This window comes from Papio anubis, chromosome 10 (assembly GCF_008728515.1).
Source record: "Papio anubis isolate 15944 chromosome 10, Panubis1.0, whole genome shotgun sequence".
Classification (NCBI taxonomy): Eukaryota; Metazoa; Chordata; class Mammalia; order Primates; family Cercopithecidae; genus Papio; species Papio anubis.
Genome location: NC_044985.1, coordinates 83,006,124 through 83,032,535, shown reverse-complemented (window position 1 = coordinate 83,032,535; position 26,412 = coordinate 83,006,124). Strand labels below are relative to the sequence as shown.

The 26,412-nt window shown below is 36.9% G+C and overlaps 1 protein-coding gene across 4 annotated transcripts in view; it reads left to right on the top strand.

The window, feature by feature from the left end:
- The window catches only part of SATB2 (SATB homeobox 2), a 194,134-nt gene that overhangs the window by 16,637 nt on the left and 151,085 nt on the right, over window positions 1-26,412 (top strand). For all 4 annotated transcript variants that reach the window (XM_009182706.4, XM_003907774.4, XM_009182702.4 and 1 more), the window contains one exon: window positions 14,910-15,086. In XM_009182706.4, coding sequence (XP_009180970.1) covers window positions 14,915-15,086 — 172 coding nt within the window. In that variant the 5' untranslated portion in view covers window positions 14,910-14,914. The remainder of the gene's footprint in view (window positions 1-14,909; window positions 15,087-26,412) is intronic.

Below are 26,412 nucleotides of genomic sequence, written 5' to 3'. Positions count from 1 at the left end.
AAAAGTACCTTTTACTTGTTTTTGCATTTGGCTGGAAAGCAAGTGTATCAGTTCCTTCATAACTGATTGTGACTGATTTTTTTTTTTTAAACACAAGAAAATATTTTCTTTGCAAAGAGAGCAAATTTGATGGAATACAATGCCCAAGCCTCCTAGGAAAGGACCAAAGGACTAAAGGACCAAAGACATAAAGTAAAAATAACTGTATTTTTAGGTTTCCCAATTATGTCCTATATTAAAATTGAGTACTTTTATTGCATTTGTTTCAATTATTATTACATATAAGGAAAGGCAACATTGATGTATTTAATAGTTTACTGAGAAGATGCATTCATATCAAAACACTTAAAATAGCAATAGCTATTTTAAAATAGCACTTAAAAAATTCAATTTTTGAAATACTATTTTTTGAGGGTTAACAGAACAAGAACTTTCTTTTGTCATAATCCAAAGATGCTAACAGAGCAGCATGATAAATGTCTCTTTAAGTGTCGTAGTAAAAGAAAATGACTTGTCTTCCGAGGCAGTGGAGAGTTTATGTTGTTTTGGACCCATTTCCCAAGCAGTGATCGAAAACAGATTACAATAACAATTATACAGTCAGAAGATGCAATATCCATTTCTGCTTTAATTGAGTGAAAGAATAATAAAAACATCATTAAGAAAAATGAGGTGGACCTGTCACACAATGTACAAATTTTTAGTCTTGGAGAAGATGCAGAAAAACTGAAGTGCTTTTCGCTTACTTTGTTGGGTTTATTAGCTAAAATCTGTTTTCGGGAGAGACCATTTGGCTCTCATTCTTCCCTGAGAAGTTCAGAGAGGAGCCCATGGGAAGTGGTTGCCCAGGAGACATTACAAATGACCATTGACTTTGTCTTCATACACAGTTTGACCAGGAAAATCCCATTTTCTTAAATTCTACCTGAGGCGGAACTACTCTCCCCCTCCTTTTTTTTGTCTCTGTAAATGGAAATCAGAAGTAATGAATGTTCCTCTTGTTACAAAGCCCAGCCAAGTAAGGGTTAGGTGTGGTTCCTAGGCCTGCTGTTCTTCCTCTTCCCAAAGTCCAAACCAGGCTGAAGGGGAGAGAGAGAGTGGAGGCCGAATAGTGAGCACCCTCATTTCTTCTCAGCACACATGGGAGTAACCTGAGTTGCTCTGTGGTCACATCACCTGAGGTGTACTCACTTGACTGTCACCGAATTGCAGAGGCTTTTGCTTCGACCTGCAGCCCTCTGAATCACGAAATCGATGTCCTTAACGTTGCTGAGACTCCAGCTCTCATTCCACAGAGCTACGCTTTCAGCAACTCCGAATGAACTGCCAGGCAGCAGCCAAGAATCAGGCTCATTTCCCCTCATTCTGAGCTGTGTTTGTTACTCTATTCATAGAAACTGTGAGCTCCTGTAGAAACCTAGGTGGTGATGGTGGAGTTCACCCTGGAACCCTGGCTCAGGGTGGGGATACCTGAGGTGGGGATAACTCGGGTTACCCCCCGTGTGTGGTGGGGATACTAAAACTGCAAATAATGTTGGCCATCAGAGTAGTCAGAGCTCCAGGTTTTACTCAGTTGACAGACTTAGAGGGGAATATTTCTTTCATCTGTCGCTGAGTTTCTTGGGTTTAATATTTAAAAACCTTCCTGAGGTGACAAAATGAAAGAAACAAGATAAGCAGTACATCCTCCTGATGGAGGTCTCATAATTTCAGAACTCTCCCGAGCATTTATCATCCCTTTTAGAGTGGGATGTATATCAAACAGCCCCAAAAAAGCTTTTTTAAAAAAGTTTTTTAATCCATAGAGTCTAGTTAATAGCGCCTTCATTAAAATGCTTTTGTCAGCAAAGGGTTTTCAGTTTTAACATTTACATAACCTAACAGTGTTGATGAAGACCATGAGCTTTAAGGGTCTATTAGTGGTTCCGTTTCTTCTGGACTTTATAATTTAAACCTAAACATTAATTCTGGGTGGAACTTGGCATAATGTCTTTTTGCCTTGGAGGGAATTTTTGTTGTACAATTAAAAAAAAAGTGTTTTGGTTTTTTTTTTTTTTTTTTTTCATACGATCACCTTCTCCATGTCCCTCTTCCGCAAGTAAACAGCAATTAAATAGTCAAGGTTTTAAAAGGGCTTCTTTAGTTTAAAAAAAGGAGTGGTTATTTTAGGTGAATTTAACAATTTTCCATTAGTTCACATTGCAAACTAGTGCTTTGGTATTAACAAGGAAGTTCTGTGAGGCTGATAATGCAGTGGAAATATTTTTCTTTTCTGTCTCTCTCCCCTGTATACAAGAAAGCCCTGTGGTAAAATTTTTTAATAAAACCATTTTGCATGACAGTTGAAACTTATAAATCAGTTGCTGCTATTCTTCATTAGAAGCTGAGAGACAAACACGTTTTAAATTTTTTGTCACCTGTAATTGTGACATTGACTAGAAAGAAAGAAATTGGAATCTTAAGTCATTACGTGACTGAATTTTTCAGTATTATTTTGGAAAATAAACTGTGATCCTTAATATGATCTTTTTGATGTATTAATACTATGTTAAAGTTGAGTTACTGTAGTAATCTAATTACATGTTAAGTGGGAAATTAGAAAGCACTAAAGAAACCTTGAATGATAAATTGTCTTCATCTGAAAACCAGAAGGTATTCAGAATGTGAGTGAAGGTGCCTGTCAGGAGAGAAGCATTCCTAGAGGCTCCATTCGGACAAGATGTTGTCCTTTAGATTTGGGAAATGTGGTATTAGAACACCCCACACCCTTTAGTATCGAGGGAGTATAAGACGAGCAAATTATTCTCTGAATAGGAAGTTATTACACTTTTAATACCCAGGTAAAGCCACTTTACAAGGGTAAATAAGGTGATCCTGACTTTTTTCCTTCTCAAATGAATCTCTAGGTAATATCCAGCAAAACTACCTCTATTTACAGCCTCATTCATATGGCAAGTTTGAGCCTTAAGCACGTTTTTACAGCTAACTTATAAACTCCCCCAAAACTGGGGCTTACCGTTGAAAGTCGGCCAACACTGTTACAAATGGTCATTAGTTCCCAAGAAAGTTTGAGAAGAAAAAGAACTGTAGGAAAATGCCATGGCTTTTGTAAGAACCGTTTTGTTTCATGTGTATTTTTTGCCACCATGGCAGAACTGGGGGCTGACCTGCATGTTCAGGATTGATACTGAACATTCTCCTATGGAAATGTGTAGGATTCCAATTAGTGCAGGGTCAGAGCATAAATGTACCTCTTTTTTCACACTGTTCCAAGTGGTTAGTGGGAAACAAGCTGCAAAGTAATTCCCTTGGCCCCCCAATAAAAAGATTTATAGCAAAATAATTCTCAGCTCCATAATGGGACTGTTGTAGGTTTGTATTTGATATTTGTAGGACTGAAATACAGTCCATGTACCCAAACTAAGCATTTATTGTAAACAAGTTAACTGCCAAGAGCTTATATTCTGTCAAACATAATTATATTGAAGATTGATGTATAGCTTGAAAGTGAGTTTGAGGGAGACAGTTCTTTTTAACCAAGGCAGGCTTCTCAGATGCAGCTCTCTTCTTCCTTTGCTAGAATGACACAGTAAAGCCATCTCTCGCCGCCAGCCTCTCATATATAGAATAAACACAGGCTTGCTCTTTGAAAACATAGCTGTTTGTCGATCCTATTTGTGTTAACAAAATAAATCAACTTATATTCATAGAAACTGTCATGTATAGTTTCTTCTATCATCTCCATCTAGATCTAGCAGTGATGGTGCCAAGATAAAATAACAGCTCTTACCTCTTGGGCGATACTGAAGTTCACCCACAAACTTAAACGTATACTATTAAGTTAACCCCAGATGAAATTCTTTTCTCCTTCAATATGGAGTTTGAAATAATGTTTGACTTGTGTTTCTGTTATTTTGTATTGGGCTTGTCGGAATAGAACTGTTTTGAAACTGGCCTTCTAGGGGAAGGGGGGACACCACCAATACCTTTTTCAGGGCTCAGAAATTATATTTTATGCTTAAATAATTTATGAACCAAGGACTCTAGGGAAAATGAAATCTTTTTGAGATTAAGGTGTTCATACCTGGAATTACTCCACATTTAAAATGCTGCAGTAGTCTACCACGGTTTTTCTTTGAGGAAAGTAGAATCTTACATTTTATTTAGGGTAAATATTTCTCACTTTTTTGTCCAGGAGACAAATCACTTTAGGCTTTGATAACACTTCTCAAAGGCAATAAAAAGTGGAATAACTCTTTCTTTGGCTGGGTGATAGCCTTTGGATAAACATATTCAGGATGAACCTAAGGTTTCCAAGAGATTTGTATGCAGAGACTTAAATAGTCTCTTTCATTTTTAAAATATTAATTTTAATATTTTATTTTGGAAATTATATAAATTATAAAGAGGATGTATTAGAACCATAAAGTGAAAAAAAAATACTAGTTTTCTCTGCTTTGTTTTTCTGATTAATTTCTATAAATTACACAGGCACTACATATATACTTAAAATATTTTGTCTGGGAAATATTCCATCAGACCCTGGTTTCCCTGGTCTGTAGGCTGGGTTTTATTAACTTGATCTGAGTCACAATAATAATATCCTATGTATTGCAAACCAGAGGTCTCAGTCATATCCCCTAAGGGGACTGGAGAATACACACTATGATTTTGACTTTCTTGCTCTTTCTCCCTCCTGTTTTTTTCTCTTTCTCCTTTCAGTGTTAGCCCTTTCACCAGTTTGGTTGTTATTGCGTCTTGATGGATGCATTTGTTGAATATAAGAATGAGAGTGGCTTTTAATGGCTGGGAAACGAAGGTGGTAGTTGCCTGTCTGCTTAAGCTCGGCTTTGTGAAATCTGCATTCATTGCACAGTGTTACTTTCTACACATCTATTAAATATCCATAAATGTTTTGCTGTTTGAACTCTAAACATAGACAGTAGGATTTTCTTTTTGTGAGGGAGAAAGCCTTTTATTTTTTTGCTATAAAAACTTTACTTTTCAGTTTTTTATTTGATAAAAATCTCTCCATTCTAGTATGATTTCCTTTGAGGCTCTGCACCAGTGTTTGATCTCAATTTTTAATAATTTTTGTGAGTTAAACTCCCCAAAGAAAACATGCTTGTGCTATGAAATATTCCCACTAGAAATCTGGGTAGTCTTGTCTTATTGAGAGCTGAACACTTGATTCCTTTATTAATTCCTTTCAAGAGGACCTCAGTACAGTTAACCTTTCCTTAACACTACACTGGAGAAATTAATCAAGCTTTTTTTTTTTTTTTTTAATTGTTTGAATTAGATAAAATAACATTTAGGCAGAGCTCAAAACCTGAAGTAAATGTTAGTATAAGGACAATTTTCATTGACTCCTTTTTTGATGCATGGGACTCTGAGTTGCAAATAGCTTTTCCAGAGAGGATGATGAGAATAAGGTGGGGAGGTGAATCGATCTCCACTTAAATACTATTTTCAACAGAGTGAGACTCTGTCTCAAAAAAAAAAAAAAAAAAACAAAAAAAAAAACTTCTCAGAAACCTCCAGAATGAAATTTTACTTAACAAAGGACAGAAACCCTGGCATTCATAAATTATGGTAGTCGTTTTTAACATGTGGTTGAGTCTCAGGACTTATGCATATATGTATTTTTCACCTATTGTGAAAAGAACCTGAAGAATTTAGGTTTGAACTAAGGATACTTCAACAATATGCCATACACTTGAACTTTTCTGTTATATTCAAACTTGTATATCCTACTTTTTTCCTTTCTATTTTTTTAAAATTATTTAATTATTTATTTTAGAGATGGGTCTGGCTCTGTAACTCCGGCTGGAGTGCAGTGGTGAGATCATTGCTCACTGTAGCCTCAAACTCCTAAGCTCAAGTGATCCTCCCACTTCAGCCTTCCAAGTAGCTGGGATTAACAGGCTCCGGCCACCGTGCCCGGCTCTTTTGTCCTTAAATTTTTTTTTTTTTTTTTAAATTCTAGGATTATTAAACATTTTGTCTTTCTGTAGTTACTAAATTTAGAAAAGATACTGTAGTCCTTCAGTGCAGGACATTGGTAGGACTGCCAGCAAGACCCCCGTGGCTCTAGGGTGTGTACAGAGCACGGTGCAGCACACTACTTTGTTGCACACCCATCCATGCGATGCCCGTGGTGATACACCGACAAGTTCTGTCAGTAGTGGTCATGCACAGTGCTGTGATCTGGCCAACTTCCCCTGGACAACATGGAGCAAGCTCCTGAATCCACTTGTGTGAATCATTTCCTAGAAAGCTTTCCTTGTCTGCTGATGCTGAGTGCAGTGCAATGGGGCCAGAGTGATATGGACAAGTTTGACAGCTAGGCAGACACTGCCTATTAATGGTGGTGATTAATATCTAAGTGGAATTGCCATTTTGTTAAACTAAACCAACATTTATTTTGGGCCCACTATATAGGTCAGGCTCGGGTGGGAGGGGCTTGAGGGAGCTAAGTCCAGTCCATGTTTGAGGAGGAAAATGGTGGGCCTCTCCTCTACACCCACTAGAGCCTCGGCATTCCTGACATCGGAGAATTTAGTTCTGTGGGTCAGGCTTGCTGTGGCAGAGTTCCCAGGTGTGGCTCAGGCTTCTTTTGTTTAGATAAGCTTCCACAAATTGCCTCCTATGTGCCTGTGAAATACTGTTTTGCAAACTGCCTGGCCAGTTTGATCTTGCCACTTAATTTCTATAACAGAAGGATGTTTAGAGACCTGGAGTTTCTCCTTCAGCTTTCGGACCTGACTTCAGGTTGACTTGTGGTTGCTTTGCCTGGAGTCAGGCCTGGAATCAGAGATATGGAAGGCGAGAACTCATTTCCCTTCCCTACCATTTTAGGCTCAGTTTGATCCTTTGGGGTCGTCAGTGAGAGAGGACTAGCGTCCACCCTCCCATCCTCACCCCCGCCTATTTTTTGTTCTCATTGTCCAAAGTTAAGATTGGCTTCAGGGGTTGTAAAGTAGTGTCTGGTTTTCCTAGAGAGAATTCTGAGAATAAGCTGTTTCTTGATATCATTCTCAACCCCACTGCCCCCACAAATAGTGGGAGAGCCATCAAGACGATTTATTATTGAATAAATCAATATTAGATATTATTGATTATTTCATAATAAATAATAAAATTGAGTAATAAATAATATTCGATATATTGTAAACTACACATTCTCTGAAAAATTCACTTGTTTTTCTAGTTGGTTTTTTTTTTAACTTATATTCAATATTTCTTAACTCTTAATTTCTTACTCTTATTCAATATTATTGAATATTATTTATTATTTAGTTGGAGGTCTAATCCTGAGTTGCACCTGGGTCATGGGTAAATATGAAATTGAGTTATTGTATGTTTGGCTCAGTTTGTACCTAAGAGTAATTATGATGGCTGGGCGAGATGGCTCACACCTATAATCCCAGCGCTTTGGAGGCCAAGGCAGGCGGATCATCTGAGGTTAGGAGTTCAAGACCAGCGTGACCAACATGGAGAAACCCTGTCTCTACTAAAAATACAAAATTAGCCGAGTGTGGTGGCACATGCCTGTAATCCCAGCTACTCGGGAGGCTGAGACAGGAGAATCGCTTAAACTTGAGGTAGAGGTTGCGGTGAGCCGAGATCACGCCATTGCACTCCAGCCTGGGCAATAAGAGTGAAATTCCATCAAAAAAATAAAAGTAATTATGATGTAGAGTTTGCCTTTCTCATAATTGGAAAATTGACTGATCTCTACCTGTAAATGACTTAGAACTTGCTGCTGTCCCACCTGTGTCTTGGCTTCTGCTTCCTCTACAATAAGAGTTAAGTAAAAGCCAACTAGAAAAACAAGTGAATTACTGTTTCAGGGAGTGTGTAGTTTACAAGCAAAGGACAGGGAGGAACGTTGAAAACTGGAGCAGTTGGGGGAGCCTAGAGGGCCTCTGGTCCACCTGTGGACCTGTGGGTAACTCCCTTTGCATCCAAATGATTGCTCTTCCCTCTCCTTTAAAATTGGTGACATTTTTTTTTCTACTGTTTCTTATTATACTGCCTGAAATTTCTTCCATGAGAAGTTTATTTGAAATAAAGTATATATTTTACAGTGAAGATCTAGCTGAGGAGATTAAGGAGAACACTAAACCATTCAAATAGTATAGCAAGCATCTTTTTATCTATTAATCTCTGGAATTTTTGAGATTAGCCCCTCGGGGGAGTAGGAGGCTGGAGTGGAATGTAGAGCCTGCGGCTGCCTTAGCCCAGGAGGCTGGGCGCCCAGCAGAGGACAGCAGGGCCGCAAAGAGGAGACTAGGAAGGACGCATTGCATCCCTTTTTGAAATTTTTCCTGGGACCCCAACAGGGAGGTGAGAAACACCCTGTTCTTTCTTTCTGTTTACGGTTGCAATTTTAGGTGCTCAGGCTTTTCTTTATTATTATTATTATTATTATTATTATTATTATTATTATTTGAGGCAGAGTCTCTTTCTGTTGCCCAGGCTGGAGTGCAGTGGCATGGTCTCGGCTCACTGCAACCTGTGTCTCCTAGGTTCAAGCCATTCTGCTGCCCTCAGCCTCCCAAGTAGCTGGGATTATAGGTGCCTGCCACCACGCCGGGCTAGGGTCTCACCATGTTGGTCAGACTGGTCTCGAACTCCTGACCTCAGGTGATCTGCCCGCCTCGGCCTCCCAAAGTGCTGGGATTACAGGCGTGAGCCACTGCACCCAGCCTCTTTATTATTTTAGGATGGAAAGAAGGGGCTAGAGGTTAATGTTGGCAAGTGACTTCTCTTCTTGTCTGTGACTCAGTATGTATGTATATGATTGGGTCAGTGAGAGAGAGAGAGAGAGAGAAAATGAGAGTATGAGGTTATAGAACGAGTAAATCGTTATTTTGATTTTCTGATAAATTTACAATAAGAAAAATTAGTAGCCATCCCTCACTTTTTCTCTCTGTCCTCTTGAAGACTGTTATTCACTCAGTTTATGGGATAAAGTTTGTTTCAGTATTTCAAACAGCTTGTTCTTTGGTACTTCAGGTTCAGTTTTATACAAAGAAAAGATAGCAATCTTTATAATCTCCAGTTAGCCCTGGGACCTTCTCAGGTGATAGAACTAGATATGCTGCAGGCCCCAGGGAAGGGAGTGGGCCCTGTCTCCTGCCTTCCTTCAAGGGACAGATGGGCTTCAGGAGTCCTTTGAAAGAGGGGAGGCGAAAGCCTGGCCTCCTCTCATCTCAAACTGGCTCCTGTCATTCAGGAGTACTGGTGGACCAAGGAGACAAAGGGGCTAGGGAGGAGGCTGGAGACGATGCCGATTTACACTAAAGTATGACCATTCATGTGAGCCTTTCTTTCTTTCTTTGTCTGTGAATAATGGAAGGGCAGGAGCCGTCTTTGATTCCCCCTCCATGCCTAGCATGGTGCCGGACACCTGGTAGGCAGGTGAAAGGTGAATTCACTTACGAGTAGCACAGGTCGCCCATTGGACATAGCAAGTGGTAAAGGGTCCTTTTTATTAAGAGGCCAAGCCCTTAGATTTCAATGGGCGTGGATTCTGGAGTGTTGTTTTCAACTCTTAGGAAAGCAGCCTGCTTAGGATTTAGAGCTGGATAACCTGAACTATTCTGCCCTTGCCTCACTGTGTTTCTTAGGACATGTTACTTCTCCCATAGTTTCAGTTTCCTAATTTATCAACTGAAAATAATGCTAACCCTTCGACAGGGTAAATGTGAGAAGATAAAGGTGTGTATGTTAGACTACATGATGATCTAGGAAGTGCAGTGCAAAGCAGGAGTTTATTTCATGCCCCAACTTTGGCACAAGGCTCTTGAATCCTGTCACCTAGATGCCTTGCTGCAGCTGCACCATCTTTCGTCTTTCATTGTTGAATTAAACGTTCAGAGTCTTTGAGAATATGCATTCCTCAGGTCACTTTCATAGCCAGTGTTGTGACATTTCCTGAAGTCTGTTCTTTAGAATGAAGGGAAGGGGGAAAGAGCTGTTTCCTAATAAAAGAAGTTGGATTAATATAGTTAGTAATAAAACAGCAGCCTGCAATTGCAGATAAGGTAACACATTGGATTTTGGAATTTAACCAAGAGTGCTTCTGTCTTCAGGACTCCTAAAATCTGGAACACAGAGGAAAGACAGCTAAAGGGCTCATGACAGTCACACTATTGGCCTAGTATCAGTTTGTGATAAATGTATCCTGTGTGAGAAAAAATTGTATATTGTTATTGGGCAGATTCATTAGAACAGTGCTCTCTGATATTAATACAAATATAAGCCACATGTATAATTTTAAATTTTCTAGTAGCTACACTAAAAGTTAAACAGATGAAGTTAATTTTAATAATATATTTTATTTAACTCAGTATGTTCAAGATATTCTACATGCAATTACTTTTAAAAAATCATTTATGTTTATTTTTATTTCTTTTTGTTATTAAGTCATTAAAATCTAGTATGTATTTTATACTTATGGCGCATCTCAATTTGAGACCAGCTATGTTTCAAGTACTCAATTGCTACATGAAGTTAGAGGCTGCTATAATGGACAGGTAGTTTTATCGTGCTTTTAAGCACTTTCACCTTTTTTGCATGGGACATGTTAAACACTTTAAGCCGTTTCCATTTACATAATAGATACTAATAATAGATTATTAGTATCATCTTTATTCTGAAGAAATGCCTTTTAGTTAGTATCGTGAGCATTGATTACAGACCTTGAAAAAAATTACTGGTTAACTTTTTTTCCTCTGTAAAATGGTATTAATACTGATTTTGAAAAAAGGAAAACAAATAGATTCCATTGTTTGAGAGCTGTCAGACAACTTAAATATGTAGTATTGTTTAATCTTCACCACAGATCTACGATGTAGATATTGTTTGTGTTTTGGCTAGGAGGAATTTGAGCTTCAGAGAGGTCAGATGAACTACTCAAGGTCACACACAGGTAAAGAGGGACAGTGCCAGGACTTGACCTTGACCCGCTGCTGTTCATCACCACATCTAACCATTTTCGCACGTGTCTCAATTCTCACAGCTGTTGCTGTGAACAGTGACAGTAACAATGGTTAACGCCTTATAAATTATACACACTTCTTCAGAAATAATGTCAGAATGAAAATGACAGTTTCAGTATCATCACTAATGACAGTTGGAAGAATGCATTTTTCTAGTGTAGAGAGGGTACCAGGCTTATTTTGCCTCTTTGACGACAGAATTCATCATTTATCCCAATTACCAGAACAACTCTTAATTTTTAGCAAATGGCTGAGGCCGAGTGCCTGTTCTCTAGATTAAACTACCTGCTTACCTCCTGTGATTGTAAAAGGCTTAGTAAGGCTTATGATCAGAAGGTTCAAAGTTCTCTACTAGATCATCTGAAAATGGGTCTGTGCTATAATAAAAGAAAAATAATGTTGGAAGCTCAAGATATAGGGCTAGAGCAAGATTTTCTTTTTTCTTCACCATTTCTAAATTTTGTTGAAAATGGATTTCAGTTTTACATTTTAATTCTTTTATTGGAACTTTTAAATTCTCCCCATTCTTAATTTATTTTGTGAAGTGCTTTTCAAGCACCTCCCTGTCTTTCTATCCATTGTCACTTTTCTCTCTCTTTTTTTTTTCTTTCTTTTTCCCTCTTTTTGCCTGGGACGAGTTGTGAATAAGATGGACAAATCTCTCTCTCTCTCTCGGCATATATTTTTACTCATCCTTTTATAGTGTGCTTCCCTTAGGGATTTTTGGGTTTTAAAGGACTTTTAAACCTATGCCTTAATTTTCTTCTTTCTACACTTGACCTCAATTATACTATGTTACTATTTTTTTATTTCTCTTGTTATTGTCACTAGTAATTGCATCCATCTTTCCTCCTTTATTCTTCTTTTGTAAAACTTGCATTTCATTATAAAACCTTAATTGTTTAGATGGGTCAAATTCTAGTAAGAAGGTAAATTTTTCTAAGTATAAGCCTTTTATGATATTCTCCAGTATCTCATGTATATGTGCTGCAGAACAAACCCTATTATCATACATTCCTGGTTAATACTGTTTTATTTTGTAAATGACCACAAAGGTTTTTTTGTTTTGTTTTGTTTTGGTTTTAATAGGTGATGACAGTAGGGGATTGGTGCGTGCTTTTTGTAAGAAGTTATTACTGTTGTGTCAGTTAACAATTGCTTCCTTCAATCACTGAACCAAAATGTTTAGGAACTATTTCAGTAATTGACAGTTACAAAACTTAAGTCCCTACATGTTATAAATCCCGGTGCTTTCATGTTATATTTCATATCTAACTGAACAGTTAATACTATTTTTAAAAGTTAATAGGATCTTAAGTTTTTTCAGTTGACCATAGACTTGAGAAAGATATATAGTTTCTAAGTAATGGAGACTTGATAGCTTATGGAGCAATTGGATTCATTTAAAGATCTTATCTGTGATTCCCAGATGTGTGACACTCAGATGTTGACATTAGGAACTGCACATGAATTTTCAGCATCGAAACTTATGTACACACAGGTATTAGTGGTGAAGTAGCTTATGGCACCATGGACTATATGGCCTTATGTGTGCATATGCTTAAATCATTAGAAATAAAAATCTACCTACTTCCTTGGGCAAAGATTATATGCCAGCATGTAAGAGGTAAAAGCTCTAAATGAGGGCTATTCCTTGCTGGTATGGACTCTCATGAATTAGTCCTATAAAATGCCATTATGCTTGCTTAGGAAGGTTTTACAACTCCTTTAACTACATTGAGGGCAGGAGGGATGTCAGACTTGTTCTTACTTGTATCCCTGCAGCCACTGGTGGTGATACCTGGCACGTAGTAGGTGTTCAGGGAATAAATCCTGGATATATGAATGACTACAAAGATAATTTGGGGCCAGGTGTGGTGGCTTATGCCTGTAATCCCAGCACTTTGGGAGGCCAAGGCAGGTGGATCACCTGAGGTTAGGAGTTCGAGACCAGCCTGGCCAACATGGAGAAACCTCATCTCTATTAAAGGTACAAAAATTAGCCAGGCGTGGTGGCGGGCACCTGTAATCCCAGCTACTCAGGAGGCTGAGGCAGGAGAATCGCTTGAACCCGAGAGGTGGAGGTTGCAGTGAGCCGAGATCTCGCCATTGCACACCAGCCTGGGCAACAAAAGTGAGAGAGAGAGAAAAAAAAAAGATAATTTGGAGGATATCTAATTTATATTATTCACTATATGTCCTATATATATTTGGGAATGAACTTGGTAGAAATAAATAAGCATTTCATGTACCAGTAATGGTCACAGTTAAAAAATATATCTTGCAAGGCATTGTGTAGCTATCCTAAATCTTCTTCTTTGTTTAAAAAATCAGTCTGCTCCACCCATATCGTATATTTTTAAATAAATCTACACCATGGAGAGTGTATTTGCAATGGACAGTAATACTGCTTTCTTGTTCTCAGGAGTGAACACTGAGTTGTCTTGTGTATGGTATGGTTTGACTTGTTAGACTGTTGTGCAGTCTTAATAATAATTACCATGATCTTTAATGATAACAATTCTTAATGAGTATTATTATTGTTAATAAGGATTATATTTAATAATTACACCTAATACTTATTATCTTTAATAATAATAATTAGCACATGGGAACCAGTTGCACCATTGTATTATCTTGAGAACAAATACCTCAATCTGTAACCCAGTAGTTTGCAGAGTATCTGCTCCCACCCTTGGCTTTCCAGATCAGAGTGAGTCAGGAGGCTTCTAGGGTTGAAGCTACAGGGAGGGGGTTCTGGAAAACTCCTGTGCATTCTATGTGTCAGGCCATACTCCCATCTAGTCATTTCACACAGAGGTCTTCTTTTTGTTGTGAAGTACCTTCACCATGACCATGTAACTTTCTACCTCCCCCGTCTGCCTGCTCACCCATTCTTCGTAAGTTTTAATTTTTCTTGCATAAAAAGACCTGTAACATACTAATTTGTGTGAATTACATTAGGCAGGGTCCATGTTTATTACTCGTACATTGGTAAAACTTTGATCTTCTTCTGCCTTGGTTATGTTTAGATTTAAGTGCCTGTATGACTTTTTAAAAATAATCTTTGGTGAATTAAACATTTTTTAGCTTTTCACACTTTGATACAAAGCAGAGAAATATTTCAGTGACAACAGATTTCAACAGATTTTCAACTAGACTAATTTGCTTTATTCTTTAGGGTAGTTTACTTATTTTCTCTGAAAACACAAGAAGAGATACTCCCTTTCCAGTAACTGATGTTAATGTATATAATAATTTTACATAGGCAAACTTTTGTATTTGGATGTATATTTTGACATAAATGTAAATTAAGACGTTTATGGTCATGTTATTTTCAGGCTAGTTGATAACCTATTTACTAGGATTTAAAAAAACAACAACATGTAAGAGGGACTTATTTTAAATTTCTATTGACTTTCTTGTATTCACATAACAGCTTAGGCCTTAGAATCAAACATACCTCCTTAGTAGGAAGGAGCTGGAAGCTTTGAAATATATATCTAGACAAGAAAATATATTACTTGTACATGTAATATATTTCTAGACAAGAGCAGATCTGATCTGAAAATACTAGTGCTAAAAGTTAATGATAAAACTATAGACATTAAGTGTCTGTACGGTCACCTTCATCTTACCTATGTACCAGGACACCTCTGATTGGTGAAAATGACAGGAATCTAAGGGCTTCTGCCACTGCCCCGGGCAATTCTGTAATAATAGAGGGGGAAAACCCACAGCTTTCCATTAGGCCTATATGACTGAGAGGCTTGTTTAATCTAAACCACTGTCGATCACAGATGAGTGACTTTTATAACTGTCGCTTCCCTTCTCATCACAGTGACTGAGATTTGCTTTTTAATGTTTGTGTTTTGCTCTTGAATTTTGTCCCTTCAGGTTTGATGATTCCTGTCTTTTGTGTCGTGGAGCAGTTGGACGGCTCTCTTGAGTATGACAACAGAGAAGAACACGCTGAGTTTGTCCTGGTGCGGAAAGATGTGCTTTTTAGCCAGCTGGTGGAGACTGCGCTCCTGGCCCTGGGGTATTCTCACAGTTCTGCGGCTCAGGCCCAAGGTATTAATGCCTCTCCCCTCTCCTCCCAAGTCTCTTGTGTGTCATAATTTGAGGAGGAATATGTTTTCTGAAATAGTTCTCCAAACAAAGGTTGAAGGATAATTGTTAGACTTAGCATTTCCTAGTGAGCAGTAGAATATTTCTTGTAGAAGGACTTGTTTCTTGTTTTCTTGTTGTTTTGGGAAGCATTTGACCAGCACTTCTGGAGCCACAAAATCAACTTGCATTTCAAACTGATCATAGATTTTTGCGTTCATAACACTGTTATTTTCTCTAATTAGAGGCAGCGCTGAGATATTTAACTCCTGAGTTATCCAAACTTACAATACATGACTTATAAAGCATTCAGTTTTCCAAAATTTATTTATTGCTTTTGGAAAGAAGCCTGTGGCTTCTGCACTTTGTGATAAGCTTTTAATTAAACAACAACAACAAAAATGGATGCCTCTTATCCTTTTGTATCTTTGAAAACTTTTGTAATTTTGATGCGGTCCATTCAGTTAAAAAATATTGCAGTGTCTTTATGATCAATTCCTTTCACTTATTTAATTAAATATTAAAATTGCATCATTATTTCAGTGTGTATTGTACAATACTGGGGAGCCCATTGTGAGCTTCTGTTGTTTCATTTTGAAGTATAGCCCATTGTTCTTTCATGCCAAAGAATTGACAAAACAAATAACAAAAATTCCCCCCAAACCTTGAGTAATGGAAAAAAAAAATTGATCTGATGGAATTTATTGTTCTTGTTTTTCAACTGAAATGATTGAATTGTATTGTTTATGATTATGGTTATAACCAAAGGAGAGAAATCCGTCACTTCCAGATCTTAGTTTATATATTAGTGTCCTGGATTACTATCTTTAGTTAACATTTGTGAATATGCCAAGGATGTTTTTTATTTTTTAAAATGAGTTTCTCTTCATATCATTCCTAAGAACTATCAGTCAGAGCCTCATTTATAACAATAAGGATACTATGAGAGATTAAATATTGATATAAAGTTACAGATGTGGTGACCAACGGATTTAAATTCCCAAGCGCTTGAATTTGATTCTGTAAGTAGATGATTGCTTTTTAGGAAATATTTTAAGCATTTAAGTTATACTTTAGTTCAATCAAGAAAGCAACCTGATTGAAATTAGGAATGTTTTCCCAGGGCAGGTAGTAGCCTACTAGTTATTGTGAATCCCAGCACAGTCTGAATCCGAGCGCTGGCCAGGCTGGGCGCAGTGATAATAGCTGAATCGTAGAGTCCAGTGCTTTCAAAGCAGCCTGATAAAGGATGATTCATTTCCTTTTTTCCGACAACTTTCCTTCTTGTGTGAGGGATTCACGATTTGATTCTGAGCAAATTGCATACTGGGCACCATTGCTTCTATGTCATGCTATGTACCTAAATGAAATAAAAGAATCTCCCTTCCCTTCCCCCCACAAACTTTTCATGCCACTTTAGGGATATTTTTCTCTGAATGTAAAGGTCATTGTATCCTACTGCTTGCACCCTGGTGTGCCAGCTTCCTGTTTGACAGGGCCATCCATCTCAGTTAGCACAGCCGTTCAGCGCGTCGAGAGCTCACATGTGGAACACAGAGCACTAAGTGGCCAAGATTTGATTCTTGGCACATGCTGAGGGAAGGGGCTCTCAGGAAATTTGCACTAGGGAGCCACACTATTCCTTTCAGGGATTTGGACTAAGAATTCTACTCACCAAGGTGAGATATATGAGCAGATAAATGTCATCTACCGTGGAGGATTATTAAACAGGGGACAAGTCAAAAGTGATTATTTGCCTCCTCAAAGTTTTTGAATATTAAGGCTAAAATGCTAAATATTATACTATTTATAAGTTGAATCAATATTCCTATGGTACTCTAGAGTACAGATACACTTTATAGGTAAGCAAAGATTTTATCTCTCGGTCTTATGCTGTAATCTCACAAAGGAAAAAAATCAGTTTATTTTAAATTAGGCTGCCGATCTGTGTTTTGGGGAAATGGAAAAAACTTAGAATTGTTTACTTTGAAATAAATGTATTAGATCATTGTCTTAATTCAGATCATTAAAAGTATGCGGTTTGCTGCATGTTTATTATAGACCAAATAGTATGCATGGTAAGACAGGTAATTCATATGCTGGACAAACAGCAGCGTGTAAGAAAGATAGAAAAGGAAGTAGAACAAAATATGACTTTTGATGACTGAAGGCATGAGGTTTTATGGGGGTAGTTTTTGGTTCATTTTTGTTTGGCTTTGTTGTTCGTTTCATGTTTATGTAATTCCTCTAAGATGAGGACTTGCGGGACTTCCTGGCAAATCCATTTAAAGCAAAGAAACGGCAGTGTTCTTGAATCTCTTTTTCATATGCTGGAAAGGTTGGGCAGAACTAAACTGCAAAGATAGTGGGTTGCTTTAGCCATTTTAAAAATCAAGACTCTTGAAATACAATTTTTCATTTTGATGTGACCAGAAAAGAGTTTCGGTAATTGAATTGGAAGAATATTTCAGATTGCCTGTAAAGGAGGAAATACATTAGCAATGTCATTATTTGGAATGGTCCTCAAGTCCCAATGACAGGGCAGCAGGTCCATGATCTTGTAAACATAGGATAGTCATTTTCTTTTTCTCAGAGGGTATTCCCTCCAGGTGAGTTGAATTTTTAGTAAGAAAGAATATTTGCTTCTAAAGAATGATAGAAATTCTACTAAAATGGGGTTTAGGGATTTCTTTCCCTGTGTTAAAATAACCTTTATTTGAAGGCTAGATATCAGGACCTAAGAGAGAATAATGTAGAATGATACTGTTATAAACCATGGTAACTGTTTCTAGCTGACCCATAACCTCCATTTCCCAGTGCACATACTGTTAACTCTGATTCTCAAGGATATGAAATGCAGGATTCATCAGACTTGCTGTTTTGCATATGTAGAAAGCCGAAAACTGTCAGGCCCTTTGCTTGTACCAGAATAGCTGGACTAAGGTCTAATGAATGGCAAGCGCACTTTATACTATATGTATGATGGGCCGTGAGTACATGTCTCTGCATTAAAAGTCTTTTGGAAGAGGCATGTTAATCCAGGGTACTGCTGCTACTCTGGGAACTGCCCCATTCTCCCAACTTAAAACTCACCACTTCCTTTACTATTCTTTCTTCTTTCCTTTTCATCCTTTCAGTTCTTCCCCATAAGGCTTTTGGCAGTAGCCATGGAGCTCCCTACACTGTCCAGAGAGTTCTGGAGCCCACTGGTTGAGTAGCTATTCATTCATGTTGGCAGTGTGAATGGTGGGCTTTGGGAGGCAGCCGTGATGGCAAGATGATGCCTCACTGTGCTTGTTTGATTTAATTTGTAAGTGGGCATTTTATCTCTCCCCTACTTTCTGTTAATTTTAAAATACGTTTTAAAATTAACTGTTGATTAATTAAATTAAATTAATTTATTTGTTTTGAGGGAGTCTCACTCTGTCACCCAGGCTGGAGTGCAGGGGTGCAGTCTTGGCTCACTGCAACCTCTACCTGCTGGTTTCAAGCGATTCTCCTGCCTTAGGCTCCCAAATAGCTGGGATTACAGGCGCCTGCCACCATGCCTGGCTAATTTTTGTATTTTTAGTAAAGATGGGGTTTCACCATGTTGGCCAGGCTGGTCTTGAACTCCTGACCTCAGATGATCCGCCCACCTCGGCCTCCCAAAGTATTGGGATTATAGGCATGAGCCACTGTGCCCAGCCGACAATTTTATTTTAAAACAAATGTGCTTAACAAATAAAGAAGCAAAAATCCTTTCTGAATGGATTTTTTTAAGGTCAAAATTATATGTTTAAGAAGGGTATATTAATTGTCACTGTTTCTTATTTATATTGGAGTAATTACATTCATGCAGTCATTTTAAATGATGTTTCTAAAACACAGAAAAAGTGTCTTTAATAAATGTTATGTGAATCAAGCAGGGTGCCAAGTACATTCTCAATGATATAAAATTCCACATATATGCATGGAAGAAAGACAAAGGCAATGTATTAAAATAATCAACAGAGTAGGTGATGGGATTATGTGGGATTTTCTTCTTTTTCTAATAAAAAAAGTAAATATCAAATTTTACTTCTTTCATGAATTAATTGAATAAATGGGAAGATAATTATGTCTATCTTATTCCCCAATTTTGATAAGCTGTTCACTTTATCCCTAATTTATCCATAAATGTGAAAATTTATACATGATACAGATGCATTTCTATTTTTTCAGTGGAAGTTTAAAAAAAGAATCAATAAATCATTAATGAGCACCTGTGACGTATAAACCAAGGGATTTCTTCGAGTTGGTTTTTTACTTTTTGAGACAGGATCTTGATGTATATCCCAGGCTGCAGTGCAGTGGCACAATCATGGTTCACTGCAGCCTTAAACTTTTGGGCTCAAGCAATCTTCCTGCCTCAGCCTCCTGAGTAGCTGGGTGGCCCTGCCACCATGCCCAGCCTAATTTTTACTTTATTTTTTGTAGAGAGAAAGTATCCTTATGTTGCCTTAGGTGATTCTCCTGCTTCAGCCTCCCAAAGTGTTGGAATTAAAGGTGTGAGCCACGATGCCCAGGCAATTCTTAGAGCTTTAATATAATGCATGGTAACAATTGAGCAGTTACTATATGTTGGGCACTGTTCTAAGAGATTTAAATGTACTGACTCATTTAATTCTTATAACAGACTTTTGAAGTAAGTTATACATTTCCCATTTCACAGAAGAGGAAACTGAGGCAAAGAAGAGTAGGGGAGTCACTTTCCCAGAGGCACAGGCTGGTGGGTGGAAGAACTGAAATCTGAAGTCCATTGATCTATCTCTAAATTCAAGGTCCTTAACCACACAGCTGTCCTGTGAAAAGTCTGATTGCCAGCACTTGCTCTTTACTTTTGGACATAAGCCCTAAAAGGTAGGACTTTTTGCATTAGGTGATTACTAAATACATGCTGATTATATATATTTGATAATGATGTTTATATATTTCATTTCCATGATGAAATATATAGATACTTTTTCAAAGTAATAGAGACAGACTTCATTAAAATTTAAAAGCAAACAAAAAGCCAAACCTCATAGAATTGTCATGTACTGAAGCCAACTTCTAAAACTAAATACTTGTAGAGGGCCTATAGTAGGTTGAGCATTTCAAATACATAATTCTTGCTTATGTGACCAAAATGAGTCCTGATACAAAAATAGAACATATTCCTAATCTAGAAGTTTCTTATCAAACTTACAAATGTTTTGTCAGTGTTGATCTGAACCTCATCTACTTGAAGGCATTGTATGTAGAAAGCAGAATTTCCATCTATGAACTGGAAACAATGACAAGAATAAAAAAAGATTTAAAACCAAAATACCAAGGATATTTTTATAAAAAATGAATGCCTTTATTATCGCTTTATTATTCATTTATTTATTATATATATTTTTCAAGGTACTATCTCTTTACAGTGTACTATTGGAAGATCTTTACATAGAAGCTAATTTCAAGGCAAATTTTAGTGTTAGAAATAAATATTCTTTCAGTTTAAATTGTTCAGTGTTTGAAATGCTCTGCTCTTAAATTCTCTAAAATCATTTTTTATGGAAACATGCAACATATACAAATTCGAGAGACTTGGTATTAAATATTCATGAACTCCTCATCTAGGATCAACAATTAGAAATTCATGGCCAATCCTGTCTTGTCTCTGTCCCTACCCGCTTCTCACCCGCTCCCCCACTGGATTATTTCAAAGTATGTGCTAGATATTATATTTTATCTATAAATATTTTAATAAATATCTCTGAAAGATAAAGACTATTATAGAAAACATAAACCACAATACTATCATAACTCCTAAAAAAAGGTAATTCTTTAATTTCTCATTCAGTAAAGATTCAAATTTTCTTAATCATTTTGTAATTTTTTTTAGTGTTGCTTTATTCAAATTAGGAGCCATAGAAATCTATAAATTGCACTTGGTTGATGTGTCCCTTAATTTTTTTTTGAATCTATAGGTTATTCTTTTACACTTAAAAACATTCTTTTCTGAAACTTAGATTTGCTGCTTTAATTCAGAATTTTTGTTTGCTAAACTTAATGAAAGTCCTAGTCCTATAAATTCCTTCAAATACTATGATTTTAAATAAGCAATTAGTGGCTGTGCACGATGACTCATTCCTGTAATCCCAGCACTTTTGGGAGGTTGAGGTGGACAGATCCCTTGGGGTCAGGGGTTTGAAGCTAGCCTGGTCAACATGGTGAAACCCCATCTCTACTAAAACTACAAAAATTAGCTAGGCATGGTGGCAGGTACCTGTAACCAATTCCAGCTACTCAGGAGGCTGACGCAGGAGAATCACTTGAAACTGGGAGGTGGAGGTTGCAGTGAGCCAAGATTGAGATAGTGCCACTGCACTCCATCCTGGGCGACAGAGACTCTGTCTCTAAATAAGTAAATAGGTAGATAGATAGACAGACAGATAGATAATTAGTAAGCACAGTCATAATCTTGGAAAGGAATTCAGAAATTCACTTTGTTTCCTTTTTTCTTTTTCTTTTCTTTTTTCTTTCTTGTTTTTTTTCTTTTTCTTTTCTTTTTTTTTTTTTTGAGAGAGAATGGTTAAAAGATATATGTTGTCTGGAGCCAAAAGGTTTTTCATGCTCTGAAAGTTTGACATTTTCCCTAGTGAAAATATTTAAAATGGTCCAGGCGTGGTGGGGTCACACCTGTAATCCCAGCACTTTGGGAGGCCAAGGTTCCGCCTGAGCACCTGAGGTCAGGAGTTCGAGACCAGCCTGGCCAACATGACCAGATGGCCAAACCCTGTCTCTACTAAGAATACAAAAATTAGCCAGGCATGGTGGCGCACACCTTTAATCCCAGCTACCCTGGAGGCTGAGGCAGGAGAATCACTTGAACCCAGGAGGAGGAGGTTACAGTGAACTGAGATCATGCCACTGCATTACAGTCTGGGCAACAGAGCAAGACTGCATCTCAAAAAAAAAAAAAAAAAAAAAAAATCTTGTCTCGCTTTCTCTGTTTCTTCCTTTCACTCTCTCTCTTTTCCCTACTTTTTCTTCTTTCAACATTAAATGTTTGGGAGACTTTCAGCAGTTTTTTTCTTTATAAGGGCAATGTTGAAAAAAGATACATATTTAGAAATTTTAGGCCTTGGAGCTAACGTTTAACAGAAAAGCTGCTTTTTTAAAAATTCTGTGGTTCCCTAAAGAGAGCTGAAAATACTACCCCAAATTGCTGTTAACCGTGTCTCAGCCCTCATTAGAGCTGGATAGGCCGCAATGTAAAACACTATTTGGAGGACATAATTCTTCAACAGACCCCATGCTCTCTCCTCCTCTGCTATATAAAATTAAATATTCATACATATGTATGTGTGTACATATACATGTTCATATGCACACAGTGAAACTTGAAATACTAATTAAATGCCAGCGGTAAAATAATGCTCACCTTATTTCCTCATCCCAATACATAGTTAAGATTGAATATCTAATATAATATTTATAGTTCCATATTCCTTATATTTGTTTATGTTGGCATAAATATGTAACATATATAGATATATAATAATGGCTCACATGAAGGTCAACTGATGGAAATATTGTTTATATGTAAATTTGTAGAGGGTGAAGACTCTATCTAACTTGATTTTTGGGATGCCTAACAGTTGACTAGGTAGTGCTTGTAAGCTGTTGAGGGCAAGAAATGAATGCATGATCTCACTTTACCTCTGACCTTGCAATTTCTACTTGAATGCCCACTAAAAAAAATCCTATCAGTGGAAATAATTCATTTAAAAGTGTAGCTCATTATTTCCTCCACAGTGTGGGAAGTATTTAGCCGTGTTTTCAGTTATCTGTTTTGTTCGGGATGATAGGCCATGGTAGCAATTAACTTTGATATATTTTTTAAACTGCCCAAAGTCCTTCTTCTCCAGAGTGTAGGCATTAATGCCTATGACCTGGAGGGGACTGGTCATCTGAGACATTCATGTAAAATGATCCAGGTTAAACCGACTAACCCACAGATATATGCAACCTTTAATAATTAAGGTATGTCTCATTAAAATATATAGCTTCTAGGAGTTTCAAGTGTGAAACCTACAAGCCTAAAATTGGTGGTACTGTGATATGATATATATCATGTTTAATTTTTTATTCTGCTCCCCTTTAAAGCATAACTATCTTTTACGAATTTATAGATTTTAAATGCAAAATAGAGTTGTTTGCTGAATACCTAGGTTTGTTTGTGTTTTAAGAAGATGAAGAAGATGTAGTATAGATTTCATTCAAGGAACTCATTTGGTAAAAAAAACACATTCATTAAAGCACTTAAATTTTTCAATAGTGCTGTTACTTTTTCGGTACATTCTTTACATTTAAACTTCTCCATTGATATAACTCCTAGTTTTGATGCTATACCATTATTTTCCAACTCTAAGTAAAGTCTATTTTGGCATTCATAATGGACAGTAAAAAGTCTTGGCCACAGAGCATTTTGTAATATTAAAATGCTTTTTAAGAAATTCCCTGCTTCCTGTTTTGTCTTTTTTTCCTTTGGAAAAGATTTCTCATCATCTGAATCTTGTAATTTCAGTTAATTATTTGCAAAATTGTGAAATTTCAGAATTGTAGGTCTTTCACTTCATATGTTAGTGTATATTTTACGTTTTAATACTTTGTTCAAATTTTCTTAGATACAATGTTACTGTATTTTTACATTCCTATGGGATCCCAGTTCCATAACTATTCATTTATCTCTGTGGTATCAGTAAGTATTCAATTTATTTATTACTTAGTTCAAATAGCTTGGCACATAAGTGGGACCCAGAGCTGTTAGGGACTTCCTCTGCAGTATGACAGAAGAAGAGCTCAGTGGTGGTTTTGAGAGGCAGGGGTGAAAAGTGAGCATTCTGCTGGCTGTTTGGTCACAGTTGGGCACCTTGGTTTGGTTTCCTAGGTGCCAATAGATTTTGCGATGACTGTGATGAGCAATTAAAACCCAGCACTTTGAAATGCAGGTTTCTTTTGATGGCAGCTTGGAGAGCTCTAAAGGGTCTTAAGTCAAGGCTCTAGAGTACGTGCCACTTGCTTGCTCAAAAGCAGTAATTGGCAAAATTATTTTTGTGTCAATGAGAGAAAACACAAAGGTTCTTCCTTTATCCGTCTGCCTCTTTTTGGTTTGAAGAAATATCACTCAGGACAGAATCGCAAATCTGTGCTGCTATTTTACAAGCTCGTTACTCAGGTTGGAAAAGATCGCTGTAGGCTATATGCAAATCAGACAGTGCTGAGGTCCCCCTTAGTTTCCAGGTTGAGCTCAGCAGAGAGATGCTTCTGAGGTACTCTTTCTGTCAGTTTTATAAATCAGAGAATAGGATGCTGAAAATCTCCTAGAACATTTAAAACCTCTGCCCTCAATGATTTGGCTGCTCAGGTCTAATAATCTCCCTGGTAAAAGCCTACCATCATGGGAGCTGAGCTAAGAGGGCAGCATGTTCTTTATTGAAAGCTCTCACCAGCCTTGCCAACTTCAAATGGTGGTTCTTCTTGAGAATCTATGCCGCAGAGCCATGGTAATAAATAACAATTCTAAATGTCTTGTTTTATTACTATGAATACAGTGATTCCTTAAGGGGGTGAAGAGACTTCTTTAAAGGGGGCCTATGTTAGATAATCTGCAATGAAAGATATATCAGAATTGCATGAAAAAATCTTTCAATTCATAGATTTTTCCATGCAATTCTGATATATCTTTCTTTAAAGATCTTAAAATTAAGATCTTTTGCATTATTGAAAGATAGGTGGTTGAGTTTTACTACTCTCACTTGGCAGAAAGGAAAACTATTAAGAAACTTTAAAAGAGCACACCTGGAGGCTCTGGTTCTCTAGCATCATATCATTTTATTCACTCATTTAACAAATATTTTTCGAGTATCTATTATGTGTTAGATGTTCTAGGTGTTGAGACACAGGAAAGAGCCAAATACATAATGTCTCTGCCCTCAAGATACTTACATTCTTGTATGTAAGGGAGATAGAATATAAGCAATTCAATATGTAATAAAATGCTTATTTTGATCCTGTTCTCTCCATTTTGTCTAGAAATAGGGTTTTGGAAAACTTAGGCTTCTGGAAAGAAGCTACTTAACCAGAACAAAATGACAGGTTTTGTATATGTTTTGAGAATTAAAACTAAAATGATATGACACTAAAAGGGTTAAGGTTCAGCTCTCTGAATTATTGAAAAAATTACTTACATGGACTAACTCATGTTTGGAATAGGATAAATGTAACATTGTTAGAATTAGCTTATATTAAGTCATGGTTTTGCTTTTGTGAGGGAAACTGAAGCTTTTACATAACAGACCTATTATGGATATAATAAAATTTGTTAATATATTTATTGAGTGCTTCTTAGGTACCAGGCACTGTCCTAGGGCTTAACATTTACTAACGCATTCAAGCTTATAGTAACCCCGTGAAGTACGTAATATTATTGTCCGTATTTTACCAGTGAAGAGGCTGAGGCTCAGAGAGGTAAATAGCTTAACCAACACCACAAACTGGCTTCAGAAAATGTGTACTTAACCAGTATCCTGTTTAGTGGCGTTGTATTTCTAATCTGTCAATTGAGTCCAGAATCCAAGCGAATAGTAATTATACCTTACAGGCATAAACCAAAGATTGACATTTTCAAATTGATAACTTAATGAAGATATGTATTTTTAAATTGAGTGGGGAGCTTGTTTTGAACCTAAATAACAAAATTGAACTTGCTATCATGGATGGCATTTTATAAGAACCTGTTTTATTAGACTCTATTTTTGTATATTTGTATATATAAGCTCCTTATAAACCTAGAAAGTTTAAATTTTTTTTCTATTTATAAAGTGTAATACTTGTTAATTACAAAAAACCAAAAATTTTTAGAAGTAGAAACAAGACAAAATTCTCTCATAAACCAACCATTCTAGAGATAAAAATAGGTAATATTTGGGTTACTTCTCTTTGGTTATAGTTCTATGCATACTTTTACATAGTGGAGGTCAGATGTATGCAATATTTTCACTTCTAGTTCTTACTTAACATTATAATGTATAACTTCCATAGTCTATATTATTAATTTTAATACTACATAACAGTGAAGCTTTGGATTTTCAAATCAAATGAGAAACATTAGTTTTCTCTTGATTATCTATTAATGGAAGGATTTAGTAATAGTCAGTAAATTAGGAAGTGTTAAGTGCAGATACTATACCCAGCACATGCTGGGCAATCAGAGTAATTTATGTCAACATTTATGTGC